We start from the raw sequence: 26351 nt of genomic DNA, 5'->3' as shown, positions 1-26351 counted from the left end.
TTCCCAGGTGCATTAGCAGGAAGCTGGATCAGAAATGGAGCAGCTGAGACTCAAACTGGTATCTGTATGGGATGCTGGCATCCCAGGCAGCTGCTTAAACTGCTACACCACAGCACCAGCCCTGCACTAAAAACATTTCCCTTCCCAGAAGAGACTTAAATTATGTTTACTTTTTGAAGGTTATACAACATCTAATCTCATTATCTTTTTTTTTAGAAAACTTTTATTTAATAAATATAAATTTCCAAAGTACAACTTTTGGATTATAGCAGTTTTTCCCCCCATAACCACCCTCCCTCTCATTTTCTTAACCAGAAAAATGTCTCTTCATAGAAACTGTTGTTAGAGAACATTTAAAACCTGACATGTTTAATGCCTACTGAATCCTTGCACTGCCTCGCTCTCTCCTTTTATGAAGCCTGGGCATTAGACACAATCCCGTTACTACTCTTGTGTAACAAACCACCTCAAAACCCAGTAATTGTTCTCTCCCATGTTTGTGGGTCAGGAATTTGGGAAAGGTTACACTTGCTGGTCTTGAACTTGCAGTTACAGTGGCTGGAGCTGGAGCAGCAGAAGGGTGGAGTACCTCAGGCCTGGCCAGGCCCCTCTCTGCATGTAGCTGCAGGGTCTTAGGTGGTCTCTGTGGGCAAGCCTGGGCTTCCTCACAGCACTGCAGCCTCAGTCGCAGAGCTATGTGTGTGGTGGCACAGGATAAACTAGTGTTCCAGTAACTAACTCTGCTGCCTTTTACCTAGCTTTGGAAGTCAGCATCACCTTATCTATTACTTTTTTTTTTTTTTTTTTAAGATTTATCTATTTATTTGAAAGGCAGAGGCAGGGAGAGGCAGAGGCAGAGAGGGAGAAAGAGAGGGGTCTTCCATCTGCCCATTCCTCAGATGACCACAACAGCAGGAGCTGTGCTGATCAGGAGCCAGGAGTCTCCTCCATGTCTCCCACGAGGGTGCAGGGGCCCAAGACTTAGGCCATCTTCCACTGCTTTCCCAGGCCATAGCAGAGAGCTGGATGGGGAAGTGGAGCAGCCAGTGGCACCCGCCATGCCACAGCGCAGGCCCCTCTAGTTACTTGATAGAGTATCAGATTTTGCTGACATTTTAGACTGCCATGGCCTTCCTTAAAAAAACCCACTTGGGAGTGGATGTTCAGCCTAGCAGTTGAGATGTACTTGTCCCACATCGGAATGCCAGGGTTCAAGGCCTGACTCTGCTTCCAGTCGAGCTTTCTGCTAAGGTGAACCCTGGGAGGCAGCAGATAATGGCTCAAGTGCATGGGTCTCTGCCACTCAGCCTCAGCTTGGCCCAGCCCTGGTTGTTGTGGGGCACCTGGGGTGTGAGCCAGCAGATGGAAGATCCGTGTCTCTACCTTTCAAATAAAATAACTTCCTTGAAAAATTCAACTTTGTATAAAAAAATCCATGAAGGTTTTTCCATACTACACATTTTCCACGAACTTTGTGAAGGCCACTCATAGTAATGAATGGCCTGGGAACACAGTGACCTGTGGCAGAGGTGGCAGAAGGGAAGAATGAGCAGAAGCCAGGAATGTGGTCCGGATGGAGAAAAGCAGGGGAGGCAGGAGGAAAAGAAATGAAAGCTCCTCTGCATCCAAACCTCATCAGTACTGGAAGGACTGTGGCCATTACAGTTCACCTCAATCTCCAACTTGGAAATACTATCAGGTGCCTACACGTGGATGATTTCTCAAAGATGGCTTTATTCCTCTCACCATGCCAGTTGTGAGGACGGATGACGTACTGGTGGGAGAATGCAGCAGGGCCTCCTGGAAGCACTGGGTGCCCAGACCAATGCGCTCCAACAGCGCTTTTCTGCGAGGATGGAGATGCTCCAGGACCTGCGCCGTCCAAGCCCCACACCACCTAACCACATGTGTCAAGCACGTGAGATACAACTAGGGACAGAAAGGTTTTTTTTTTTCTTAAAAGATTAATTTATTTATTTGAAAGTCAGAGTTACACAGAGAGAGAAGAGGCATAGACAGAGGTCTTCCATCTGCTGGTTCACTCCCCAGTTGGCTGCGACGGCCAGAGCTGGGCCAATCCGAAGCCAGAAGCCAGGAGTTTCTTCCAGTCTCCCATGCGGATGCAGGGGCCCAAGCACTTGGGCCATCTTTCACTGTTTTCCCAGGCCACAGCAGAGAGCTGGATCAGAAGTGGAGCAGCTGGGCTTTACCCACTACACCACAGCGCTGGCCCCAGCAATCTATTTTTAACTAACAGAAATTGTACCAGTGAACACTGTACTGGACAACACAGGCTTAGATGAGGGACTTCCACTGGAAATGTGGACTGAGCGCGTCAATGGCACAGATCCCAGCAGGTGCTACGGGAATCAAGAGGAGGGGCTAGCCGCACACCACTGCTATCTGACTCGGGCTTGCTGGCTGAATCCAGAGGACCTTGAGGTCAATAAAAAAGCTTCCTGAGCATTGTTTGAAACAGAAGTTTATTCTCCGAATAATGCATAAAAGCACAGTTGAGGCTACTGTTGGGAGCATCCCTCCCTTCCTCTTCCTCCTCCACCCTCCTCTCTGAAAGCCAGGGAGAACACAGTTGAAGGAAACATGCAATCACAAACAATGATCAACTCTAAAGACAAAAGGTTTGGTCCAAAAGAACTCAACATAATTAATCCAATTACTGTGAACAGCTCACTGAGTAGGATTAAGATATTGCAGATGTAGTGTTTCCACAGGGCGGCTCTTCAGTGCACCAGGGGGGCCTGCTTGAGGGAGATGAGAACTGAGCGCATGCGGGAGACGTCTTTGGCCTGCTTGCTGGACTTGGGGTTAAAGTCACATAGCCGGGCCACCCGTTCCCACTCAGTGCCTGGGGACGATTCATCAATGTCGTTTACAAAGGCTTCTTCTGCTGCCCTGGAAGCAACAACAAAACATGTTGGTTTAATGCAGAACCACCTTGGAGCAGCCTGGCGGCTGCCTTGCTACAAAAAAATGGCTACCTCTGTCTCTCCATCCCTGGCTCAGTGGCAGCTGCTTTCCCCAAGAACAACAGTCCCTGACTCGGACTCAGGGACACACGTGGGCAGCTCTCCCAGGCACAGGGTGCCCAGGCTACTGCGTAAAATGTTGGAATACAGGTGTTTGGTTCAGGGCTGTCTCTCTGCCTAGCTGTCTCTGCTTGTTTGAAGGATTAAAAAATAAATATTTAAGAAAGAAATAAAGGCAGTCCTTAGCCAGTTCCACACCGCTTTTATTAAAAACAAAGCAGCATGCCGGTCAAGAACTTGGAGAGTAGCTTATGCTGGGCTGTACTGAGTTTCAAGGAAATTTAGAGCCTTCTAAAAAGCCCACAGGCACTGCACAGTAGCCTCTAGATTCATTTCCTCCGGCTGGAGAGAAACAGGGCAGATCAAAAGAAACTCAAGACAAAGCTCCCATGCTAGCAGGCACTCCAGACCAGAAGCCATTCTGGGGGTGGGGGTGGGGGTGGGGGGTGCTGGGGCATTCTCTAGTTCAGCCAGAGTTGCTGTGTTCTCTCCAGCCAGGTGCCTGGGGGCCACTCAGGGCACACCACTCCAGCAGGAGAGCCAGCATTAGCTGCTTTTTGGCAGGGGCTACTCCAACATTCTTCCACACCAAGGTGAGCCCACCCGCAGCCGGGAACCAGCTGGTGGGAGCTCCAGCCTGGAAGGACAATGGGCAGAGGCGGAATGACACACTATTCCATCTACTCCAACAAGCATCACGGGCAAAGCAGAAGCAATGAAGGTGACTGGTCTGCGGGGACAGAGGGGTGGCACTATCACAGGGATGGCCGTGGCAAACACCGCTGAAGCCCAGAGCCACTACAACACTGCGACTTCATGGCACACACAGTTAGGGCAGTGAGAAAGGTTTACTTAACTGTTCTAGGCTGTAGCAAGGATGGTTTATGTTTGTGCTTAAGGGTGAAGAAGAAAAGAAACAAGGAGAGAAACTTTAGGTCAGATATAGAAAATGAGAATGAGCCCAATGCAGATGGTCAGTAAGCTAGACATGCCCCTGCCACTCTATCTCTGCTTGGAACGTGCAGCTGGCTTTGCTGGGCCACCCTGCTGCCCAGCAAAACCAGACTCAGCCTCTCCAGTCTCCGTTTCTACTCCAGAGAGAATGTGCCAAAATCAAATCAAACACCACCTGTAAGTCCAGCATTTCACAAATCTCAGTGCAAATGCATCCAAGGGCCCAGGAAACCCAGTTCTGGCTTCTGCTGGGATGACTGTGGGCCCTAAGAGGCTCTCTAGACCACCCCAATCACCCGTCTTCCACAGGTCCCTTTCCTCCTCCATTCTACCCTCATCTCCCTTAGACCCACAAGCTGGCCCTAACTTTTAAGGAGGAAACAGTGACAGCTGTTTCTAAGTCTTCAGCAATACAGCTTTGGTAACAGGAATCCTAAACAAAAAAAAAAAAAAAAAAAACAACAACAACAAAAAAAAACAAAAAAAAAAAAGAAAAACTTCTCCAAAGAGATGCCATTTTGGGGAGCAGGGCACAAGGGAAGACCCCAAGTGGCCCATATCAGACAGTTTCGCTATCCTGACCGCAAGCTAGGGGACTCTCTCTGCTCGGGTGGGGACTGGGCACTAGAAGCTAGCCACTGAACAGCAATTTCTGACATGTCAGATGGTAGAGGAACAATTACACACACCCATGAAGACAATCCCCCCGGCTCTGAACTCTCCTGCCCAAGGGAGAGCTACCTGACCCCACATTCTCTGAGGGAACCAAGTGATGAAAACGCTGCCCCCACAGCTGACTGGCGATGCAAGGTGCTGCTGCTCCCTGGCTGCTAACCTCCTGGGACTGTCACCTGCTCCCAAGTGAGGAGAATTCTTCCCACCTCAGGCAGGCAAAAGGGCACAGGTAGCAGCAGTGGTGGCAGCAACAGCAAGAGGTCAGATTCCCCTGGTTCCCAAATCCTTCCCAGGCAAGATCATGAATGACTCCCGTTCTGAAAGAGCTCTCTTCCCTCTAAATCCCCGAATATGAAAAATGGCAATGAGAGGCTGAAGGGAGTTGTTATTCCACAAGGCAACCACGGGAGCATCCCTTAGCTTATCAACTCTTAGGCAGCTCCCAGAGGGCCAATCTGAAATATTTCAAAGAGCAAAACAACTTGTGACACAAAAGGAGCATTAACTCTAAACAGAAAATAGAATCAAAACAAGAAAGGAATTAGTTTTGCAACATACACATAACCAATCACGTCAGCGAAGGGTTGTTTGTAGAAAGCTTCATCTGCCACCCTAGACAGCAAGAGGTCCAAAGGCAGGCAAGCAGGCAGGAAAAAAGAGAGAACATTGAGAAGCAGAAACATCTACAATCCACAATAGAGGCGTGATGTGCTCTGCGGAGCTGCTTTCGGGGCTCCAGCCTAACCCCCTGACGCTTTGAGCGCTGGAGACCACGGCAGGCCAGGGTTTCCCACTGGCCTTCCCACATGGGGACTCTCCACCAGAGTGAGCGCTGCCAATTTCAGCCCCAAGGCCTATCCTGGCAACAACGAGCATTTATTAAGCACTCAACATACGTTAACGATTCAATCCTCAACCCTAACAGCTCACGACACAGTGGTCCCACCGTCCTTCAGAGGAAGCACCTGGTTCGGCTACATCACAGCGGAGATGTGCAGCACTCACCCGGGCCACCTGGCTCCAGGTCCAGGGTTCTTCCCATTTCCTACCGTATATTAACACTTCCTTCCGAACTGGTGTGTGCACTAGTTCCCAAAAATCTGATCTCAAATGTTGGGTTACCCAATTGCTGCCTTCCCACACTGGCTGGTAGGATAAATGTTCAGTATCCTGGGAACATAGGATCATTTGAAAATCTCTGCTTTAGGGGCCGGCGCTGTGGTGCAGCAGGTTAACACCCTAGCCTGAAATGCCGCCATCCCATATGGGCACCGGTTGAGATCCAGCTGCTCCACTTCCAATCCAGCTCTCTGTTGTGGCCTGGGAAAGCAGACAATGGCCCAAATCCTTGGGCCCCTGCACCCAGGTGGGAGACCAGGAAGAAGCTCCTGGCTCCTGGCTTTGGATCGGCGCAGCTCCGGCTATTGCGGCCAATTGGGGAGTGAACCACTGGATCGAAGACCTCTCTCTCTCTCTCTCTCTCTGTGTAACTCTTTCAAGTAAATAAATAAATATTAAAAAAAAAAAAAAAATCCCCTGCCTGCTTTAGAGGAAAAAAAGGAGCCAGAGGCAAGTGCTGCTGGGAAGAAGGCAGACTGGCCCGCGCGTGCCTGAATCCAGCCACCTGCTCAAGAAGCTGGCGCCGCTCCCAGACATCTAGGCCAGACTTGACTGGTTTTGGTGAGGTAAAGCCCAGGACCCAGAACTCCATCCTTCCTTAGCTCTCACTCAGACAGGGGAGAGGATCCATGTGACAGGGCCCTGGAATGAGTGGGGCACAGGATGGGGTCAGGAAATTTTTGCCGCAGACACAGGCTGACTTTCACTCTGTCACCCCAGGCTGAACCCATGGGCCCAGTCACTAGACCCAGGCACAAAGCCTCCTTCAAAGACTCTTACCCCATCCTCTGATTCGGTCAGCTTGGAGTAGGGGAGTGGACGTAGTAAGTTTTAAGGTTGATTATACTTAGTCATGAACCTAAGCTCACATTTATCTGAAGGCAAATTCTAATAATTTTAATTTCACTTATTTTTAAAGTCACACATCCATTTCCTTCTTTCCCATTTTTGTTTATTAACTGGTGTTTTGTGGAAATTTAAAGAAATCAAAAGAGCAGCCTGACTGTAGTTCTAATGGACTCAGCAGGAAAGAGAGAGCTGTTTGTGGGCAGCATGAGTGGGAGAGAAAGGCAAGGCAGGGCAGCCTGTAAACCCACCACTCCCTTTTTAGTTCATATGAAGGGTTAAAACCTAATCGATTTCAACTAGAGCATGCTTCTATTGGAAAATGAATAAAGATTTAATGACTTCTGTCAAGGCATCACTATGACAACGGAAGCCTGAATGTCAGCTTTACTCCTTTGCAGCTAGCCCAGAGACTAGAGAGCTCATCAAGGTTATGGGCCCAGAACAGAGAAAGTAAGACAGCAAACAAGAGCGACTGCTACCTGCTTGTTCTTTGTCCAGCAGAAGGGGAATCTAAGAGCAGCAGTCCTCAGCCAAGACAGAAAGAGGCTCAGGGGAGCTTGGGAGAGAGGAACGAAGTGAAAAGCCAGCCCACAGGACAAGCTTTGGAGGCATAAGGACAGCACAGAACCTCATTCCACAAATGGCCCCAAAGGAGGCATGGGAAAAAAATGCCACCACTGACAATCATCAAGTCCCTAAACTTTTCCAAGCCTTGAAAGAGCTGAAAAGTCTCAGTACAAAAGGTACCCTGAGAGACCAGTGCTGTGGCACAGTAGGTTGAGCTGCGGCTAGTAATGCCAGCATCCCCTATCAGATCGCCAGTTCAAGTCCCAGCTGCTTTGCTTCTGATCCAGCTTCCTGCTGATGTGCCTGGGAGGCAGCAGAAAATGGTCTAGTTACCCATGTTGGAGACCTTGCTAGAGTTCCTGGCTCTCGACCTCAGCCTGGCCGAGACTGAGCTGTCGCAGCCATTTGGGGAGTGAACCAGCAGATGGAAGATCTCTGTCCCTCTCTGTTGTTCTACCTTCCAAATAAACAACTTTTAAAAAAGGAGAGAGGGGGCTTAATAGGGGGGAATGTTTCTCACACAATTTGGAAAGGAATACGTTCTGGGATTGTTCGTGGTAGGTACGGTCAGCCCTGCATATCCACAAGCCCCAGAAAAAAGAACTGCATCTGTATTAACTATATATACTTCTTTCTTGTAATTATTCCCGAAACAATACAGGTACAGTTTAACACTTATTTACATGGCACTGACAGCGTCTGGCACTATAGGTACTGTGAAGGTGACTTCAAGTATACAGGAAGATGTGCATAGGCTGTATGAGAACACCAGGCCATTTTATACAAGGGACTGGAGTACCAGCAGATTTTGGTGTCCACAAGGGTCCTGGAGCCAAGCCCCGGATACTGAGGGACAACTGTGAACTCGGCCAACTGCAGGGGCCAGTCACTGTTCTGAGTGCTATGCAAAGGGGACTCTTTTCCACAGGCCCTAATTCAGTTCTTGTGCAGTTACACTGAGGCCCAACTGTGGACGCTGGCAACAGACCACAGGCCCTGCGGGCCAAGGACCTGGTACAGATGTGCTCTAATGCTTGGGTGACCACTGGGCAAGGGCATCTGAAGGCAGGAAGCCTGGTGACACAGTCACAATGAACTGGAGGCCCTCTCTACCCACGGCTCTGCCTTTCTGCCATTCTTTGTAGCCTCCTTAACACCAGCTGCTGCACAATCATCCAGGGAGGATGATGCTTGCTTGAAATGAAAACCCTGCTTTTTTTTTTTTTTAAGATTTTTTTTTTTAATTTATTTATTTGAGAGGTAGAGTTACAGACAGTGAGAGGGAGAGACAGAGAGAAAGGTCTTCCTTCTGTTGTTTCACTCCCCAAATGGCCGCAATGGCTAGAGCTATGCCAATCCGAAGCCAGGAGCCAGGAGCTTCTTCCTAGTCTCCCCCGTGGGTGCCGGGGCCCAAGGACCTGGGCCATCTTCTACTGCTTTCCCAGGCCACAGCAGAGAGCTGGACTGGAAGAGGAGCAGCTGGGTCTCGAACTGGCGCCCATATGGGATGCCAGCGTCACAGGCAGAGGATTAACCCACTGCGCCATGGCGTCGGCGCCCCCTGCTTTGTTTTCTAAACATATTCACTATTTGCAGACAAACCAGAAAGAAGGAATCCCTTTATACACATAAATGGGAACCAGTCCTTTAGACTCTAAAATTCAGAGTCAAATATGAATGGCGGCCGGCGCAGCGGCTCACTAGGCTAATCCTCCGCCTAGCGGCGCCGGCACACCAGGTTCTAGTCCCGGTCGCCCCTCTTCCAGGCCAGCCCTCTGCTGTGGCCAGGGAGTGCAGTGGAGGATGGCCCAGGTGCTTGGGCCCTGCACCCCATGGGAGACCAGGAAAAGCACCTGGCTCATGGCTCCTGCCATCGGATCAGCGCGGTGCGCCGGCCGCAGCGCGCCGGCCGCGGCGGCCATTGGAGGATGAACCAACGGCAAAGGAAGACCTTTCTCTCTGTCTCTCTCTCTCACTGTCCACTCTGCCTGTCAAAAAAAAAAAAAAAAAAAAAAAAAAAAAACAACAGAATGGCAGAGAAGTCAGCTCTATCAAAATGTCCAGGGTAGAGTGACACCGTTGGAAAGAGTCCCCCAAAGTGACTGTAAAAAGGCTCCCACCTCTATCCACTGAGGAAATCACTGGAATAGAGGGGAAAACCATCCCTTCTGTTCTCGGACCCCGGGCCACTAGCTTTCTGCCCTCAGGACTAGCCCTGCGCGGCAAGCTCTCCACAAAGCAAGCGGCCTGGCTTCTGAAGAGTCCACATTCCCAGAGAGGGGGATTAAGCCCCTTCTCTTCTCTGGAACTTGAGCTCCAACTGGGAGCTCCAACCCACCACTCTGCAATTCCAAGTAAAGAAAGCTGCCGCAGCCCTAACGCCACGCCCAGAAGGAGGCGACCTTTAAGACTGAGTGCCTAACGACAAAGCGATTACTCTCTCCCAGGACAACTGATTCCGTATTCAGAGAGGCACCTTTTCCCCATAAAAATTCAGCAAAACTGGCTTGAAACAACTCAGCAATGGGAAGCCTGTTCCCTACATATTCATTATTTTAAGCTTAAAAATCTCTGTCGAACTGCTGGTACCTCAGGACCCTGTACAGGCAAAGTCAGTGTGGCACTGCCAAATATCACCAGAAAGGTTCAAGTACTGAGGTGGCTTGTTCCAGAACTGTCACAAGGCCCCACACAGCACTGCTCATCTTTCTTCACAGACCTGATTCCCATCTGGGGGAACATTCCTGACCAAGCAGAGGACACAGACACCTGGGGAAGTCAGCACTTCATACTGACCACAGGCCCAACAAGAGCCTGTGTGGCTGATGGGTGCCGTTACCATTGGCAACTCAACCGCTAGACTGGAGGAGTCCCCAGCATGTCTGCCACAGAACTTCAGAGGCACCTGACAGGAGAGGAAGGTGACCAGGCCAGGCTTGGCACCTGAGGCGGGGTGGGGTAGCAAACAGAATCAAGGACCAAAGGGACAAAACGGGGAAGGGCTGCTCTATGTTAAGAAAGGTCCATCTGTTCTGTCACAGTGGTCCCGCGATGGCGTTGGGTGACAGGCAGAATGGCTAGTTTCCTCTTTCTCAGCAGATTTCCATCTAACAGGGCTGCCAAAGACAAAGGCACTTAACCCAGCTCACTGGCTGCCTCCGAGTACAGGAACCTAAAGTTCTATGCCACAAACTGAAAATCCCTCCAGACCCAGCGTAGTCTGTTTTTACCAGCTGAGTGGAGCAACCACCATTCAGTGAAAGCTGGGCTCTGAACCAACAGAGGAAAGAAAGCCGACCTGCCTCCTGCGAGGGAAGCTGTGCTGCCTACGCTTCTCTAAGCTACTCCCAAGAAGCGAGAGCACTAGAGCCCCAGCTGCGAGTGGTGAAGGTTCTCACAGCTCCTCAGCCTTCACCAAGTGAATACAACATGTTCTGAAAATAGCATTTTTTAAGAAGTCAGTTCAAAATTTTCTTAGGCACAGAGAAGTACCCAGAGAACCCCTAATTCTGAAGACACTGTGTTGGAACATCCTTGGCTACCTAATTATAAAGCACAGTTCTCTGCTAACGGACCCCTTCATGAAGCAGCTCTCAGGGGCCAGGGCTGTACTTAGGAGACGCAGTTTGACCAAGTGTGCAATCACCTCCCAGTAATGAGATCTGGGTATAGTCTTGAAACCAGCCTTTCATTCCAGAACTCCATTTCTGACACGTGGACTTAATCCATATTCATGAAATGACTTCTTTTGCTGATTCACTCCATTACAAGCGACACATATGACCAAACTTACTACAATTGGAGTGGTTAGAAAACAGACTGAGTTATGCTTGCAAGACTCAAGATGTGTGGTCTCTGTGTTTCAAAAATTTTCTTAAAAACCTGCCAAGCCATTTCCAAACTAAAGGAGGCAGCAGCCATGAACCTGGACTAGATGCTGGAAAATGGACTTGATCAGTATTGGAAAACATGCTAGAGTCCCCATGGACTGACCTGTTGTTCGCTTTTGTTTTCTGTAGCTGCTCGTCCTGTCTCGCATACCACTCTTCTAGTTCTTTTATTGCTTTTTCTTTCCACTCTGCTTCTTGCTTCCGAGAATTGGCATCTTTGAAGGGAAAGAAAAGAAAGATAACACAAATGAGGCAAAACAAAAAGTTCTTGTAACTGCCATTTTTTTAAATACTGAATTTTCATTTTATTATTTATTTGAAAGGCAGAGAGTCAAGAGGCAGAGAGAGATACCTCCCATTTTCCAGTTTATTCCCCCAAATCTGGCAACAGCCAAAGCCAGGAGCCAGGAACTCAATTCAGATCTCCCACAAGGGTGGCAGGAACCCAAGTACTTGAGCCATAACCTGCTGCCTCCCAGGACACACATTAGTAGGAGGCTGGAAAGAGGAGCAGGGCCAAACTCGAATCCAGGCACTCTCATAAGGGATGCAGGAGGCCCAAGCAGCTTCTTAAACGCTGTGCAAAATGCACATCCCCAAAAAACACAAATTTAAGTTGTTTTCATCAATGGCTCAAGCACTTAGGTTCCTGTCACCCACGTGGGAGATCCAGCTGGAGTTCTGAGCTCCCGGCTTTGGTCTGGCCCAGCTCTGGCTGTTGCAGGTTTGGGGAGTAAACCAGCAGAGAGATCAGTCTCGGTCCTTCTGCCTATCAAACGAAATAAACTTCAGAAAACTTAAGTTCATTTCATCAGTTTATTTTGGTCTTACTGAATTTACAATGAGTGCAAGTACACATGCGTGTATGTCGGGGGAGAATGGCGGTGAGGGGAAAACGAAACTTATTTTCCCTCTTCTTACAACCAATTCTTGATCGTAGGGGTCCTACACCTGGTCTTTCACTACGTCTCATCCTGGCCCACCTTAGGGTGGCACTAACTGTGTCCACTGTTCATGGACCAACTTAATTTAACTGGAATTGTTTTTTGCAGGGACAGGAGGAACAGTAAAAATACTGACTTTTAATTAAAATAAAATTTTAAAAAGGCCTGTAAGGACATCACATGGGGAAAAAGCAATTGTAGAATTTTTTTGTTAAATTTGAAGTTTAATGAAAGATGAAAGTTGATTCTTTAATAACGCCACCAGCTTTAGTTCAGGGTGGAGTATTCACATTAGATCATCTTTTAATTCTTCTCACAAAACAAAGTTTAGTCCACATTCCAGGCCTGACAAGTAATGGTTTCGTAAGACACAAGGTGGCACCCTTGTGACTAACATGCAGAAGCAGCAACTATTAGGAAAACCAGACCAGAGGGAGAAGGGAATATAGAACAAAACATCTGTTCCTACTTAGACGAAGAGTTACGTTTGTGGCAGAGCCAGGAAAGAGCTACAGAACAAACTCCAATGCAGTGGGCAGGGATGGAGGATCATTATTAAAAAGTCAACCAAGAGGTTCTAGAAATGAGGCAGAAAATGTACACCTAAGAGGTTTGCCAGACTGGATTCTCAAATTTGGAGTTTCCAAGGGCTAAATATGGCTTTTCCTAAGAGATTTGGCAAAAGAGACCAGTATAGAGTAGGAGATAAAGAAATACATGCCAGAGCTACTGGTGTAGCTAATCGAGGTTAACCCAATACTTCACTTTAAACATGTTTTTAAGGACACCCTTGGGGGCTGGCACTGTGGCATAGTAGACTAAGCCTCTGCCTGTGGCACCAGCATCCCATATAGGTGTCAATTCGTATTCCAGCCGTTCCTCTTCCTATCCAGCTCTCTGCTGGTGGCCTGGGAAAGCAATGGAAGATGCCCCGAGTCCTTGGGCCCCTGCACCCTCCTGGGAGACCTGGAAGAAGCTCCAGGCTGCTGACTTTGGATTGGCCCAGCCCCAGCTGTTGGCAGCCATTTGGGGAGTGAACCAGTGGATAGAAGCTCGTTTGCTCTCTTTGTAACTCTACCTCTCAAATAAATAAATAAAATCTTAAAAAAAAAATAAGGACACCCTTTCTAGGAGGTGTTTTTATAGACATCTCATTCATTCTTTATAATAATTCCAAGAAGGTAAATCCTAATTCCATTTTCAGCAGAGAGAAGAACCAAAGCTCAGAACGTCTGAGTCAGCTTCCTAGAGGTAAGAGTAAGTGGCAGAGCCAAAAGCCGAACTCAGGTCTGATTATAATACTGATGCTTCACCTAACTTCATTATGCTGCTACCGGAGGGAGGGACAGAAAGGGAAGCCTAGAATAATCACAAGACGGGACCTGAAGGTGACCACCAGTGACCAGTTTCCAAAGTGCAGAGAAGGAGCCCGGCCTGTTACCAGTGTCTTTGAGAAGGAGCAGGAAGCAGTGGTGGTTTCAAGTAGCTACTCAGAGGAAGACACGAAGCACTTCTGGGCATTTTTAGGGCCTTGGCAAGCAATGTGGGTAACCTGGAGAAGCCTATGCCTGTAACTACAAGAAACAGCCTAATAGCAGCTAGAAACTCCCGTAAGGTTTCAGATTATAAAGAAACTTCACTTTGCTATCCAGTTTATCAGAAAGTGACCTATCATTCAGAAGGTGGATGATTTTCTACGTATTTCCCACTGATGACTCTACAGTAAATACAGGAAACTTCTGCTAAGCGTCTGTCCTCAGCATTAAGAGTGTGTATGCGTGTGGGTGGGTGGAATGGGGTATGCAATGATGCAAGGAGATGCCATGTGCTGCCCGCGTCATTATGTGGGTAAAGAACTGAAAAATACCAAATTTAAAATGTAAGATGTCTTTTTAATAATGGTGAAATTATTTCTACAGAAAACTACTATATGATTGGAGATTTATTTTCAATTCTATTGATCATTTTAAAATTGTATGTTAGAACCAAAATATTACAAAAATTTATCTCTGAAAAACTCTAGATAAAAACTGTGACCATCTGGACAGATTGTAACTATTGCATAAAACAATACATTTCAGTCTCCTTCTGGCTTGTACAGATTCAGGAAGTACTACTGGCAATAAGAATGTATACTTCTGGCCGGCGCCGCGGCTCACTAGGCTAATCCTCCGCCTAGCGGCGCCGGCACACCGGGTTCTAGTCCCGGTCGGGGCGCCGGATTCTGTCCCGGTTGCCCCTCTTCCAGGCCAGCCCTCTGCTGTGGCCAGGGAGTGCAGTGGAGGATGGCCCAGGTGCTTGGGCCCTGCACCCCATGGGAGACCAGGAAAAGCACCTGGCTCCTGGCTCCTGCCATCGGATCAGCGCGGTGCGCTGGCCGCAGCGCGCCGACCGCGGCGGCCATTGGAGGGTGAACCAACGGCAAAGGAAGACCTTTCTCTCTGTCTCTCTCTCTCACTGTCCACTCTGCCTGTCAAAAAAAAAAAAAAAAAAAAAAAAGAATGTATACTTCTTCAGTGCTTAGCTTGATGGGACAAAGAGCCAAGCCTGAATGCAAGCTCTTTGTGTCTAGGAAGGAGAAAGAGTCCCCTTAGAGAGCAAGACACGGTGTCAGGCACCTGCTTCTCCGGATCCTCTCATTGTCTACAGAGAAAAACATGGCGTGAGAACACAGCCAATAGCTAAGCTGACAACCACTGACACTGGTTGTCTATTTTCAGTATGTTGTGATTTCTCACAGTTCTTACAGAGAAAAAAGGTGAAACTGAAGAAACCTCTTATTTATGGCCCAGATGATTCAATTCAACTGGAATTCAAGGCAAATGTCTCAAATCCCTCAAAAGAGCAACTTGAGTTAAAGAAACAACAACTTCATGGAGTATTTCCAAAGTGTCCAACTTGATAACCAAAAAAGAAAATGAAATTTTTGTAGACACTGAGGAGGGCTCTCTATGCAGGGCAACTCTGCTCAATTTTGAGGAAAGAGAAAACGTAAGGTTGGGTTCTACAACGTGCAAAATATTCTAGCAATCCTAATAAGCCCACACAAGACAGATGCACAAAGAACAAGCAAAGACCAAGGCTGCTAGCACCATGAAGACCGATTTCACCTTTCAAAGGCTTCATTATCCAAAAAACTAGCTGCTAGTCACATATAGCTACAGCTACTTACATTTATTAGCAAGAATTTAACTCAATCTCTCAGTCATACTTGCCACATTCTAAGTATTTTTTTTTTAATGTTTATTTTCATCTACTTGAAAGGCAGAGATAGAGTGAGAAAGAGCTGTCTTCTACCCTTTGATTCATTCCCCAAATACTCAAAACAGCCAGGGCTGGGCTAGGCCAAAGCCAGGAGACTGGAATTCTATCTGGGTCTTGTACACGGTGACAGGGATCCAATCACTTGAATCTTCATCTGCTGACTCCCAGAATGCTTCAGCAGGAAGCTGGACCAGCAGCACAGGAGCCAAGACTAGAACTGGCACTCCAACAAGGGATGTGGGATGTGTGGGAGCTTAACCTGCTGCACTACAATGATTGCCCACATTCTCAGTATTTAACAGCTACAAGTGGCTAGTGGTTATCAGACTGAACAGTGCAGATATAGAGTATTTCCATCATCAAAGAATACCATGGAATACTGCAATAAAGTACAAGTACACTTTATTTTGAAAGCCATATAAATTGGACTGGAAAGAGAAATAATTTCAAACTAACTATGCTATCTGGGTCAACTCCCTTCCTGTCTGGGTATGAGTTACCCCATCTGAAACATAAGGAGTCATGTTTTCACTAGTTCAATACTTTTCCAGAGGGGATAGTACTCCTGACATGTGGTTACAAGGGAGAATGTCTAGGAGATATATAATGAGACTTTTAGACATGAAGTATGTGATGTCCGCACCTTAAAGTAGACAAGCCACAAAAAGTTATGTGTGTGAGTATATGGATAACACATATACATAGATCCATGCTCCATCTGTATATAAAGGTAACTCAGTATGTCAAAATGTTAATTATTGACTAGAATAGTTGAAAGAAGAGAACAAACATGTGTGAACTCTGTTCTATGTCTGGAATTTGAGAAAGACACTGTGGACTACATCCTCATACTCTGCCTTCTCTCTCCAACCTACCATATAGACAGACACCAAATGTCTCCTGATCCTGAACCCACAGGTGAAACCCCATGTATATATCTCTTTACCAGAGGCCAGGCTGGCTGGCTGTGTATACTACATGTGTTCAAAAAGCAATATGGCTGAAGGGAATAGATATGGACTTGGAAGCAAGGCAGACTTCGGCTGAAATGCTGACTCTACCACTTCTCAGCTAAGTGATTCAAATACTTACTCTACCTATCATCCCCACATCCCTAAACCCATACAAGTGCAAAAAAGTTATTTTACAGGAGCATTAGGGTAAGAAAAATCTAACATACCCCACATTTTCCTTATCAGCTGTCAAATGTTAAATGAACTGTCAAAAGTTTCTTGTGTGGAAATACCTTCAAGTTTACAACACTTTCATAACCACCACCTCAGACCATCCTGGAGCAACACTGGTCTTCCTTCAAGGGTAACAACACAAACTCTGAAGGTTCAAGCAACCACGTACCTGCAGCTGCTCAGGCTGAGTCTTGAACCCAGTCCTTCACTCCAAGTCCAGAGCCCTTTTCCATAGCATCACTCTGCTCTGCCTGTGAGAGGAGAGACCATACTTGGTCGCTCTCTGGCCAACCCTTTTTCTTAGACAACTGCCTATGACTAAGCATCTCCATGTAGGTGGCCTTGTGATCTCTAGGCTGAGAAATTTTGCATCCCAAATTCCAGACAAAGATACTATGGCTAATTCAAGCCAAAAAGCATGAAAACATCAATAGTCTAGGGCAACTACTCTACTGAGGATAGATATCCACAGACAGATTCCTTACCCAGGGCTTCCAAGCGTTCTTTTTGCTCTTCTCTCCATTTCCGGATACTTTCAGGTTCTGACTGCAATCGATCCACTTGTGAAATAGCTGCATAACCATCTGTAGGACCATTACTTTCCTTAACACAAAACAAAATCATGCTCTGTCAGTACCAAACACTCTTTCCCAAAATGCACTTCCTATGAGTTAGAACTGCAGGTTACAAACTTGACTCTCACTGGGATTAAACATGACAATAGGTCTGATCTGATTTCATCATCATTTAAAAAAAATCATCTATTATTTTTCACTTTATGTTTCTGTGTGGGAGAAACTGTTGAAATCCTTACTTAAGGTATACTAAGCTGATCTTCTGTATATTAAGATAATCGAAAATGAATCTTGATGTGAATGGAAGGGGAGAGGGAGTGGGAAAGGGGAGGGTTGTGGGTGGGAGGGACGGTATGGGGGGGAAGCCATTGTAACCCATGAGTCGTACTTTGGAAATTTATATTCATTAAATAAAAGATAAAAAAAAAAAAAAAAGAACTGCAGGTTACATACAGCACTGGGGACTTCTGTAAAACAGTACAGCAACAAGAAAACCGTATGTGCTGACAGCAGCTTTCAACACCACTGCACTAAATCCTGACAAGCCCACGAGGGATGCAGAGTAGCTATCATACCTGTTGATAAATGGGCGACATGTGGGACATACAAATTTGGGGGTGGGATCGGTAATGGACTCATTAGGAAACAGCATTCCGCTTCCTCACTTGACAGGCTGTGTGTATCTTCAAAGTAACAAAGGTAAGTACATGGCAAAGCAAGGCCTGGAACTGAAGACTTCTAAATGTTGTTATTCCACATAGGAAAAAAAGGTTAATTTATACTACCTAATCAAAATATAGTGAATTCTAGGAAAGAGTTTATAATATAGTTACTACAGTCATAGCAGGGAAAGAAAAAGGCAGGCAAACCTGAGTCTAGGAGGCACAGGGAGGGTGTCTTCACAGCGCTAAGATCTGAGTGCTAATAAACATTCCTCTGGGCTTGACCTGGGGCTCTTTTCTTGATCTACAGATATTTCTGGATTCTATGCACACCTTCTTTCCCCTTTCCATTGCTCTGGCTGGTGTTCTCATTCCCTTTCATTGACTCACTACGCTAAGTCACTGTCTCCAGTCAATCCCCAATGTGGGCTCCCAAGCTGTCTTCTTAAAACACAAAGCCTATTATTTAAAAGACTTAAGGTCTTGAAGCATAAAATAAAGATCTCTGAAGTCTTATAACCAGACTGTTATCAAAGACAGAAAGAGATCCACTTAAAGCATTAATAACTAACTTCTTACAGTGCTTCACACTCAGGCCAGGTGAGGAACACTCTAAAAGGGTGCCCTGTCAACACCACTTCAACTCCTTCCTCTCCGGTAGGTAACATTCCAGCAGCTAATATACCCAGGAAAGTCAAGGGACTGGGGTCTTGTTCGGGTCGGTCAATTCAAACCACAGGAATGGAAGACTCTCAAACACTCTCATTCAACATGATCAGAGTACTCTGTACCTGGTAGTATTCGCCATTCATCACTCCATCAACAGCCTCTGTAAGACAAGATTTCAGTCTGTCAATCACAGATAGTCAAATACGAGGCCAAACAGAGTTACACAGTGGAATATAGTATTGTATACTGTATGTTCTGTAAGCTACTAAATGCTGTCCCTGTGGTAGATTCTGAATATTCGGGACTAAACAACTTCCTATTTAATGAAATCCAGATGTGCTAATACACAAATGAAATGCAGACAAATCTGTTGGCTTTCAAGTCCAAAATCAGATTCTGCTTTCTGGCTTAGAGGGATGACAAATGGAAGCTTGACAGAAGAGTCTCAGACAGCAACAATGTTTCTCTAGCAGAGTTCTGGAGAAGACAGAGGCAAAGTAGAACCTGGAATCATCCAGTGATTTGTCTTCAAACCAAGAAGCTTTATTGGGGGTCATGACTCCCCACGCTGGGGCTGGAACAGATTTGGCAGCCAAGGATCTATTTCTCAAAGGTCTATGAGAGCCAGTGCTGGGCCAAAACAAAGCTGGGAGCCAAGAACTCATTCCAGGCCTTCCACAGAGGTGGCGGGGATGTAATTCCTCAAGAAGCTACCACCACCACCTCCCAACATGCCTATCAGCAGAACGCTGGCACTCGAACCCATGTACTCCCAAATGGGATGTGGGTCTTAACCACTGCATCCAATGCCCACCTGCTTTTCCTTCTCACAGGCAAAGATTTCATCAAACCACTCCTCTGGCTTTCTTAGTTCCTAACCAATTAAACCCAAGTTGAAGCACCTATTTCCAAATCAACCCTAATGCTTACATTTTATACATTTTTAAATTTATTTTCCTGCTTCTCCCAATTTCTTTCTCCTTGGCTTTAGAATACTGAAAACTTATTGATCATTCCCACTCCCCTTCGGCCATGTGTTCCATGATACTGAAACACATACTTTTTTTTTTTAAGAAAAGTGCCATGTAATTCCATCACTCAGATCTTGGTTTCTTTATCTAACACATACACAACAAAACTTCTTTCAGCAAAATTAGACTCCTCCAACATATGTTTTTTAGTAATATGTTCATCTATATCATTACATTTTCAACTTTTTTAGTGTGGAAAAACATCTACTAAGTATTGCTTCCAGTGTGTCAGAGTGTTCAACACATTACATACATTAAATTTTAATCCTGATAACAAACCTGCATGTATCAGCACTTCACAAATGAGCTCAGGATATGAGCAGGGTTCCTTGAGAGAGGTAAATAGATATTCTTGAAGGGGCAGCTAAGTAATGACAGTATTTTCTAAGGCTGTTTATTATGCTTAAGATAATTTTAAAAATATGAGATAAAACCAGCCTTTAAAAGGACTGCTATCCCGAGTGTCAGAGGACAGACCCAACTGTTAATTTGATACATGAGGGGCTGGTGCTGCCATGGTGCAGCAGGTTAATCCTCTGCCTGTGGTGCCCGCATCCCATATGGGCTCCGGTTCTAGTCCTGGCTGCTCCTCTTCCAATCCAGCTCTCTGCTGTGGCCTGGGAAAGCAGTAGAATATGGCCCAAGTCCTTGGGCCCCTACACCCATGTGGGAGACCGGGAGGAAGCTCCTGGCTCCTGATCGGCGCAACTCTGGCCGTTGCGGCCATTTGGGGGGTGAACCAACAGAAGGAAGAGCTTTCTGTCTCTGTCTCTCTCTCTGTAACTCTACCTCTCAAATAAATAAATAAAATCTTTTAAAAATAAAAAAAAAATAAAAAAATGATACATGAGTACAGACCAAGAGATCTAAGCACTTGCCAACCCACCAGCTTGATCTGTTTTGAATGCTGGCTTGTACATTTATTATTTCAATGTATTTTCACACTTAATTTCCCTATTTCACTACTATGGTTTATGGCAGTACAAAAAGGGTGTCTTCTTATTGTCATTGGCCTTTAACTATTTCAAGCTATTTGTGTGGCACCTACCCACACGGTCTGCTGAACATTCTATCAAGTTTTAGAAATACAAAGCTTACCAAACAACAAACAAAAGTACCTGTGCGGGCACATCCAACTGTTTCTATGTAATAAGTTCCTTGATGCAGAATTGCTGGGTCACCAGATATTCTAACAACTTGGAAAGCACCAACCACTTGCCCAGTTGCCAGCTGGTTCATACTACCTCCACAGCACATGAGTGCTCTCCATTTCTCAGACCTTCAACTTGACTAAACTATGCTTTACCTTGTCTTTAACTTTTTGTTACCTTAATAGTGTGGCGTGAAACCTCTTGGTGACTTTGCTGTACCTATTTTATTTCCTGTGGGGTAATCACATATCTGGCACTTGATTTTCTTGTTTCCTGAACTGAGTTTTTTAATCTATTTTCTGCCATCTCAAAGTGTTCTCTCTATATTCAGTCTTCTCATACTGCAAAATACCCACCCCCATTTTGTCCTTTAATTTGGCTTAGGGTATTTGACACCAAGAATTACTTAGCTTGTATGTAGATACCACTGATTTTTCCTTGATCATTTCTGCAACTGCTTTTATCCTTGAAGGCTTTTCCTACTACAAGAAAAATAAATACAACAGGGCCGGCATTGTAGCGCAATGGGTTAAGCTGTCACCTATGATCTCACTTAGGCATTGGTTTGAGTCCTGGCTGCTCAATTTCAGATCCAGCTCCCTACTAATGTGTCTGGGAAAACAGCATAAGATCACACAAGCGCTTGGGCCCTGCCACCCACATGGGAGACCTGGATGGAGCTGCTGCCTCCTGGCTTCAACCTGCCCCAGTTTCAGCTGTTGCAGCCATCTGAGGAATAAACCAGTGTATGGAAGTCTGTCTGTCTGTCTGTCTCTCTCTCTCTCCATCACTCTGCCTTTCACATAAATAGAATAAATCTTCAGGGGCTGGCACTGTGGAGCAATGGGTTAAGCCATAGCCTATAGCACCGGCGTTCCACATGGGTGCTGGTTTGAGTCCTGGCTGCTTCACTTCCAATCCAACTCCCTGCTAATACAACCTGGAAAAGCAGTGGAAGATGGCCCAAGTTCTTGTGCCCTTGCACCAACACGGGAGACCCGGAAGAAGCTCCTGACTCCCGGGGCCAGCGCCGTGGCTCACTTGGTTAATCCTCCGCCTATGGCGCCCGCATCCCATACGGGCGCCGGGTTCTAGTCCTGGTTGCTTTTCTTCCAGTCCAGCTCTCTGCTGTGGCCCGGGAAGGCAGTGGAGGATGGCCCAAGTGCTTGTGGTCCCTGCACCTGCATGGGAGACCAGGAGGAAGCACCTGGCTCCTGGCTTCGGATTGGCTCCAGCCGTAGTGGCCATTTGAGGGGTGAACCAACGGAAGGAAGACCTTTCTCTCTGTCTCTCTCTCTCACTGTCAAACTCTATCTGTCAAATAAAAAAATAAAAAAGAAGAATAAAATAATAAGAAGCTCTGGCCTGGCCCAGCCCTGGTCATTGTGGCCACTGGGAAGTGAATCAGCAGATGGAAGATCTCTCTCTCCTTCTAACTCTGCTTTTCCAATACATAAATAAGTCTTTAAAACAGAAAAATAAATAAATTTTTTAAAGTATACTTATTTTTCTTCTGGTACCTTTTTTAATGCTAGGAATTAATTTCTATATAAAATGGGAAACCTACATCAGCTAGTCTGACCAGGGCTACATTATTGTTAATATATTACAGCTAACATACCAACTATCTAGTTAATATATTCCAGCCTAAGGCCATTTCCAACAGAAAGACTTCTGATCACTCCTCCATAAACAAAACACTAAGTAATCCTCAAGCCATTCCTCCTTCTAAATCATATGCTGCCTGTCCCATGCGGCTGAAGACTCAACTAGACCCACTGGTATGTGCTCTGAGCTCTTTATTAGCTACAATGCTACTGTACTGGCTTTTTCTTTTTTTAGAAATTGTCAACAACCAACTTGCTTTATTTATGTATCTTTTAACTTTCACTTTTTATTTGAAAGGCAGACAGGCAGGCAGAGTTCTTCCAGCCACTGGGGTTCACTCCAGAGATACCCATAACAGCTGGGGCTAGGCCAGGCCAAAGGCAGGAGCCCTGAATCAATCTGGGTCTCCCCCATGGGTGACTGGGACCCATATATTTAAGCTATCACCTGCTGCTTCCCAGGGTGGACACTGGCAGGAAGCTGGATTGGAAGTGCAACTGGGACTCGAACCAAGTTCTCTGATAGGGGATGCAGGCATCTGAAGGAACGTTTTAACTGCTGAGCCAGAAGCCTGCCCTGTGTCCATTCTATGTGAGTCAACCACTGGCCCAAGGTAAATGGTAGTCTGCTGCTACAGAGACACACAGGAAGGACATCTAGGGCCTTGCCTTACTGGGACAACCAAGCTAGGCAGTCAAATACTCCAGAAGGAAACTTTCTGGAACTTTCAGGAACTCTGGACAGAAATAAGGACCAGATAAGTTTCCAAAGGTGAAAGATTGTCCCAAATTCACCTTCCAACTTCTCATGTTCCCCAAGCATTGGAAGTTAAGCCGACCTAGGTCTGAATCCCAACCAAACCATTCATTAGCTTGCTCCCTAACCATATGGCTTAATTTCCACAGCGATCAGTTCTCATCTGAAATACCAGGTTGACACTACCACTTAGCTTGCACAGCTAATATACAGATCGTCAAGTATATGGAGTTCCAGGCACACAGTAAATGTGCTGTATAATTATGTCATGTGTGAGATCTCTCTAAACAACTCTCTAGCACTGCTACCAGTAAAATTACCCTCTTCCAGCAAGACTAATTCACCTACTTCTCTTCTTTTTCCTTCCCTAAGCACTTGTCAGAAACATAACAGACAGCACCACAGTGATATGCTCTTTCTACAGCTCCCTGCTCCGCCTCATTCTCCCACCTCAGCTGGACTTGGGTTGCCTCCCTCCGGACCACACGTTCTTCCTCAATATTGCTCATGCCACTTCACTGAGCTGCTGATCTCTGGCTTCCCAACATTTCCTTCTCTGAATCTCCTAATTTCAAGAGTGAACCAGGGCTCAGGCCTAACTCCTCTGGTTTCTACCTAGGCCCATCCTCCATGGGAGCTTTTCCCCCAAGGCTGGGCAAGCTTAGCTATTTTCCTCTCTCCTCAATCTGTTACAGCCGATTGCCCATGTATCTTCTACAGGACACATGACAGAGACCTCCCACCTATAATCACTCGGTTTCCTCAGTACACCCAAGCCTACAGGCCTCAAACTGCTTTCTCCTCCTACCCCCAGGGAGCAATAGTACCTAGAAGCCAAGGGATGCTTACTACATGCCAGCAAGCACTCTCTATGCTTTAATGTAATCCTATAAGTGCAATGTGCTACACATTATGCAGAAAATGTAGTGGTTAACTACATAAAAACTGCCTAAGACAACAAACCTAAACTCATTCAAGCAGCAGTGGAAAGTACAAAACCTGTAACCACTAGAGTGTTTCTGAAAGACAGAAAGTGCCCAACTCCTGCTCTAATTCCCAAAGGAAGTGCTGACCCCTGCACTCTTACCAATCTCAATGCATGGTCAGGGCTTTAAGTCACTAAATGCTTAGTTCCCTAATAAAGTTCTTCCCAGGAACTAAGTCAGCAGTCAACCCCTTCCTTCCCTTTCCTGAAGGCCTGATGTACAAGACTCACATATCCGACCGCATTCTCTCCTTTTACCTTCCCAAACTGCCCAGCACCAACTCCTGCTGGCTTACATAGGACTCTTGGAGCTAACACTTTGCCAGTTTTTATGTACACGAGCAGTGTCAGGAACAGGCTGGGTGATGGGGATGGAATAGAGTTACACTGTCCCTCAACTAGGAGAGTCTCCTAGGGGTGCTGCTTCTCTCTGCTCGGTCCTACAGCCACAACTGCCTCTCTCTGACCCCAGCACACCCCAGCTAAAACACTGTAAGGGGGTGGTCCCATCTAAAGGGAGGGAGACTTGGGGCCCAGCCGATGCCCTTTTTTAAGCAAGTCACTTTTCACTAGGATTTAGTTTTCTAGTAAGTGAGGAGGCAAGCCAAAGGTCGATTTTAAACTCTCAGGCAATGACAAAATACCCCCCCAAACACTGGAAGCCAACTTTATCTCCCAGTCACAACCCACTTCAGGCCAACCTGCTTGCCCCTGGCTGCCCCACACCCACCTGCTTCTTTAGGTGATTGCCTGACCTCAGAGGTCTCGGTTTCGGGTAGCAGAAACACTCCCATTTGCCAACAGTGCCCTACTCTCCTTTACTGGAATATTTTTTCAAGGAAAGGTAAAGCCATATCTCATCTCCACTCATTTCCTTCTTCCCCATACTACTAAATAGTTTGTTTGTTTTTTTTTCAATTCACCCTCTGCTTCTACACCACAATCCTAGGCACTTCACAGGTTAAGGCAGTCGAAGGTCAAATTGTCATCCCACCCAACTCTTATTTGTTCGGCCGGGAGGTGGGGTGGGGGGGAGTGGAGGCCACACAGCAGTCGCCTGTTCACCTCTGCTTCCCTCCCTGGCTGGTGCAGGTTTAATCGTGGGCTCTGTTTAGGCAATAACTACCGAAGCTGCTCCCAGAAGCCGAGGAGCTCGGAAGTCCTGACCGGAGTTTCTTTCTCCATGCTTTCTCGCCCTGCTTTCTTCGGTTCCCTACTCACTCCTCCCTTCCTCCCCGTAACCCAACGCCCTATGTACTTAAATGCTGAACTGCACTGCCATTCTTGTTTGTTTCCAAAAAAGACACTACTATTCTTAGGTTTCCTGCCCTCATTTCCTGATAACAGGTTCCGTGCTGGGCTCAGACTTGCCTGGGAGTCTGGCGAGAGTACGCCAATGCGGCTTCAGAAACCAGGCTTAAGGCACAGCAAGTGCTTAATTAAAAGTTGCTGAATTGAACGGGCTTCTCCGGGGCTGCAAGCCTCCCAGTCACTTGATTTTCTCTGCGTTCTCGCTCGGCCGGCGCCCAGCAGCGCTAGCACACACACACTCTCTCTCTCTCTCTCTCTCACACACACACACACACACACACACACACACACACACACGCACACTCGGAACGGAGCGGACTTCCCGAGCCCAGGCTCCTGCATGACTGGGCCGGGGTCTCGTTTCCTCTTTGCACTCCGCCCCAGCCTCCTGGCAAGAAACACGAGTCGTACGGAAGTGCTCGGACCCAACTCCGGGCCGAGTTTCCCCGGCAAGTCCTCCCGCCGCAAACGCGCCCGCCCTCTCACCCGGACCCCCCGGCGGCTCGCCGTGCGGCTGAGGCCCGGGGGCGCCGCCGTCCAGGATGGCGAAGGCCTCGTCGTTCTCGATGCCCGCAATCTCGCTCTCCTGCTGCGCCAAGAAGGCCGCGGCCGGATCTTCTTCGCCCGCTCCGGCCAGCCCGTTCCCCAGCGCTGGACCGCCAGGAGCACCGGCGGGAGTGCCGAACGGATCTAGCTCAGCCATGGCGGGCAATTCAACGGCACCAACACTGAAAGATAAACCAACCGACACACCGACACCGCGCCCGGCAGCGGCCGCTGTGGTGGCGACTGCGATCGGAACACAGCGGGAGGAGGGAGGAGGTGGAAGCGGAAGCCCTGCCCCTATATCCGGTTGGTCTTGGCGGTGTGGGAGAGCCGAAAACAGAACAGCCAATCAGAGGGCAAAAGTGGTTTCGGAGCTACCCAATCAGCAGTCGGAGGGGCGGGCCGCCGCCGACAACTCGTGATTCGGAGGTGAAGGAGGTGAGCCCCCGGGCCAGGGAGGCGGAAGTGCCGACTGACGGAAAGCGGCGTACTCCTCGCGGCCCTCGGGAGCTGGACTGTCCGGGAACAGCCGCTTCTGAGGGGACTGGAGTGCTGCGCCGG

At 47.2% G+C, this 26351-nt stretch overlaps 1 protein-coding gene across 4 annotated transcripts; it reads right to left on the bottom strand.

The window, feature by feature from the left end:
- Window positions 1-2466: 2466 nt before the first annotated feature.
- CLTA (clathrin light chain A) lies at window positions 2467-26041 on the bottom strand. 4 transcript variants are annotated; one of them, XM_002707987.6, is made up of 7 exons: window positions 25731-26041; window positions 18525-18562; window positions 16982-17099; window positions 11205-11316; window positions 5235-5288; window positions 3905-3940; window positions 2467-2913 (listed from the first exon to the last, which is right to left on the bottom strand). In XM_002707987.6, exons 1-7 carry the CDS (start codon window positions 25945-25947, stop codon window positions 2742-2744), a joined length of 747 nt encoding a protein of 248 aa, XP_002708033.1. In that variant the 5' UTR covers window positions 25948-26041; the 3' UTR covers window positions 2467-2741. The 4 variants fall into 4 exon arrangements, with proteins under 4 accessions (XP_002708033.1, XP_002708032.1, XP_008264909.1 ...); XM_002707986.6 differs by lacking the exon at window positions 3905-3940; XM_008266687.5 differs by lacking the exon at window positions 5235-5288.
- Between the last annotated feature and the right edge of the window lie 310 nt (window positions 26042-26351).

Source organism: Oryctolagus cuniculus, chromosome 1 (genome assembly GCF_051225735.1).
Source record: "Oryctolagus cuniculus isolate XC-2025 breed Fujian yellow rabbit chromosome 1, ASM5122573v1, whole genome shotgun sequence".
Classification (NCBI taxonomy): domain Eukaryota; kingdom Metazoa; phylum Chordata; class Mammalia; order Lagomorpha; family Leporidae; genus Oryctolagus; species Oryctolagus cuniculus.
The sequence above is the reverse complement of the archived record's forward strand: the minus strand, read 5'-3'. Positions and strand labels throughout refer to the sequence as shown.